General features: G+C 43.6%; 1 protein-coding gene across 1 annotated transcript; it reads right to left on the bottom strand.

Moving 5' to 3' along the window:
* Positions 1-1,751: 1,751 nt before the first annotated feature.
* LOC108546808 (uncharacterized) lies at positions 1,752-2,926 on the bottom strand. Its single transcript, XM_017899066.1, has 3 exons — positions 2,224-2,926; positions 1,895-2,088; positions 1,752-1,811 (listed from the first exon to the last, which is right to left on the bottom strand). The coding sequence occupies exons 1-3, from the start codon at positions 2,924-2,926 to the stop codon at positions 1,752-1,754; spliced, it is 957 nt and encodes a 318-aa protein (XP_017754555.1).
* Between the last annotated feature and the right edge of the window lie 460 nt (positions 2,927-3,386).

Below are 3,386 nucleotides of genomic sequence, written 5' to 3' on the forward strand. Positions count from 1 at the left end.
TCTTTCCCTTAAATATCGGTGTTCGTATAATATTCATGGATGCTATAATTTGTCCGCGTAACTACCCTCTAATACTATTTATTATTCCGAAAGAGGTTTCGAGAAGAACTCAGTTTGCGTCGAAGAGGACGTTATTATAGACACGAGTCTCGTCTGCGTAGGTGCAAGCGTCTATAAAATTTTTAAATTAATTTTAATTAACATTTAGTTAAACGTAAATCTGTGATAAAATAAATCGATTAGAAAGGAGAAATTCAATTTACTATTTTTTTTAATTCGTCACGTTTGTTGAAACTCTGGGTATATGCACGATAACACCTCGTACAAGAAATATTTAATTTTTGTGGCTCCGTTGTTCTATTAGGAAAAAATTACGAAGAGAAATTATATTCGGATCACGAAAACTGCTGAAACTATAGGAGTCTACTCGGCTCCCCTAAAAAGGTTCTTCCAGCATATAAAAATACCTGCATATAGACCTCATTAAGCTCTACATGCACACAGACCTTCATTAAAATCAGAACTTTCTGGTCAGGAGAATTTTCTTGTTACACGGTACACTGACGCCATTTTTCTTATCCCCTGCGTATTGCACAAAAATGAAGTATCATCGGATTCCGAAAATGCCTTTGTTCGAAAAATTCCGTGCTCTCTTTGAACGTTTTCCCAGTACCTGAAATGGCCAGAAATTCGAGTGACTCAGAGTGAGACACGTAGGGAAAAGTTTGCACGCGTGTGCAACGAGGAGCGACGCAAACTGCTGTACACGGTGTTGGACATGCAACACCTTGAAAGGTCGAATCGCGGTTGGAACGAACGAACCGTGTAAATTTCGACGTGTCGCTATCGTAACTGGCGAACAATCGAAGCGTTGGAAACGATTGCTCGCGGTGCCGGCCAGCAGATTATGGCTGGTGCTCACGGGTATTTTTCCTCGACGAGGCCTGGCAGATACAAAGCGCGCGTGGTCGTTGGAGGCCGAACACACGCGTGCTTGCACGTAAGTGCAGCTCTCCATCGACTTATGCACTCGACAGACGCGCCCAAAGGGAAGCGAATTTGCATACAGAGAGCGCAATGAATTCACGACTTTGCGACTGCGACACTCAGCTTCCCTTCTCGCTCTCTCCTCGCCGAGGACGCGTGTGCAAATTTCGTCGTCCACCCTTGCTGCCTCTCCGCGTAATAGGCGGGAAACGTTCAACGAATCGGCCAGAGTCGTTGTCCCTCGATTACTTTAATGCCACTTTCGCCACGAGCTATGCCAGTCGCGTCCGATACGATGGCTGTGTTATCGGTTGCTCCTTCGAGATTCCTCAAGAGTCGCAGGACTCCTCGTTCCCTTTTTTCATCGGCCCGCTCATGATGCGAGTTCTTAGTAGGTGTAAGTCGATTTCAAGAGTTTGCGCTCTTGTTCCCGCTGTGTTATGAATATCGGCCTGTGGAGCATGTTTCGAGACCGACTTCCCTCACAAAGCCTGTCTTTCATGTTTGAGAGCTGCACTTCGAGCTTTTGAGTAATTCATACGGGAATGACGCACTGTGTACTATAAATACGGTTTTTCACGCGAGGCATGGATGGGAAATACGAAACCGACGGACTTCCTCGCGGAGGAAACTCTTTCTCTCTTCCTTTTCCATTTTCCGATCTTCGATCTCTTAAATGCAAGATTGTTCTTGATATTTCATTTTCGATTACGATAATGACGATTTGATTTGATTTTTGATTCGTAATAGGCTTTTTCTGTAATTTAAATCGCTATGTCATCGTTAGCTTCTTTATGGGATTTTTGGCACACACGTTTTAGAATCTGTAAAGTTAGTTAAAGAGTTATTAAATATCCAAGCTTTTATCTTACGTTTGATAAGGTTGTGAGTATAGTCGGAAACGAACCCGAAATATTTCGTAAAATTCGTTGGATAATGAGATGTAAATGATCGAGAAGACAGTTGGGTATGTCTTGGCCATGAAATAGAGCACCTCTCTCCTGCTGTCCGTACAGCATAATGCCTTAGGCTCTATGAAATTGATCGCTCTAGCCACTCGATATGGTGCTCGAATTAGAAAGAAAGCGATTAACACGACCACTGGAAACAGGTTGTCGCATTAAACGGAATTGTGAAAAACGCGAATCCGAGAATTAACGCATTAAAATTAAAAAGAAAGCGAGATATTTATAAAATTAATTACTGTAAGAAATTTCAATCATTTCACTCGCTCACCTAACATAAAGAAGTGCCTCAGCTCCTTCGTCCTCCACGATCCTTCGATCGCTTTCAGTATCGTTAGTTCGTAAATGATCAAGCATCCCAGGGCGATGCATATGATCAACGGCATAACGATAAACATGAACGTGAACCACACGTAAATATCCGCCATGTCTCCCTCGAAAAAGTCGTATATATGCAAGCCAATGGCGAGTGACACGATGCACGCGGACCAGATCAATAGAATACCTTTCAAAGCTGTAGACATTTTCAGCAAAGTGTGCCCGAAGGTGGTTTGCTCTTGAAACATACCGATGTACAGCATGAACTTCAAAATCGCGATGGTGATTATAGAAACGTCGAAGCTGATCATGCACACGTAATCCATGTTTAATCTCAAGTTCACGTCGAAGAACCACTTGAGTATCTCTTCCAGAGGCTCGACGAGGATCACCATGTTCGAGCAGGCTAGACTGACGACGTAGAGGTTGCTGGACGTTCTGAAGGAAGGCTTGCAAACGATCACCAGTATAATTAAGAAATTCAGACCGGTTCCAAGGGTTAGCAGGATCATATTTATCACTCGTGCATCGATCAGTGGAATACTTAATACGATGATGTTGATTTTCGTGGGACTCTTCTTAGGCGGGGTCGTCATCATGACAGGAAACGAGACCTCCAGGCCCCCTGCTACGTGTAGCGAATTTGGATTCTCCATTTCTCTGTTACGATGTTTAGAAATTATTCCTGTGTTTTATTCATGGTGTCCGTTGATTTTTCACGTTTAACTTGGCAGGGTTAACGCTTGTCCGGCGCCATTACGCTTCGTCTGGGGAGTCTAGGGACTTTTCGGCTTGCATCACTCGCGACTCGCTGATTCGGACTAACGCGATATTTGGAGGAACGGATCAACGCGTCCACGTTGATTACCAGGTCGAGTTAACACTGAATAACAGGAAGGATGGTAGACAGAACTCTCGCCTGTAATATTTTTCACGTCCGCTCCCATTTGGGAATTTGTACCTTGAGGCAACGTAGGCGACCGTGACATTGGTTGACACGCGATATTCTCATTTTATTAAGTGCACCTTTCATCAGGGATGGAATTAAACGTCGTGTCATTACCGTTTGGTACTCCCTGCAAATTGTTACTACAATTTATTCGTTTACCTTGGCTG

This window comes from Eufriesea mexicana, unplaced genomic scaffold (genome assembly GCF_001483705.2).
Source record: "Eufriesea mexicana isolate 0111107269 unplaced genomic scaffold, ASM148370v2 scaffold794, whole genome shotgun sequence".
In the NCBI taxonomy this organism is placed as follows: Eukaryota; Metazoa; Arthropoda; class Insecta; order Hymenoptera; family Apidae; genus Eufriesea; species Eufriesea mexicana.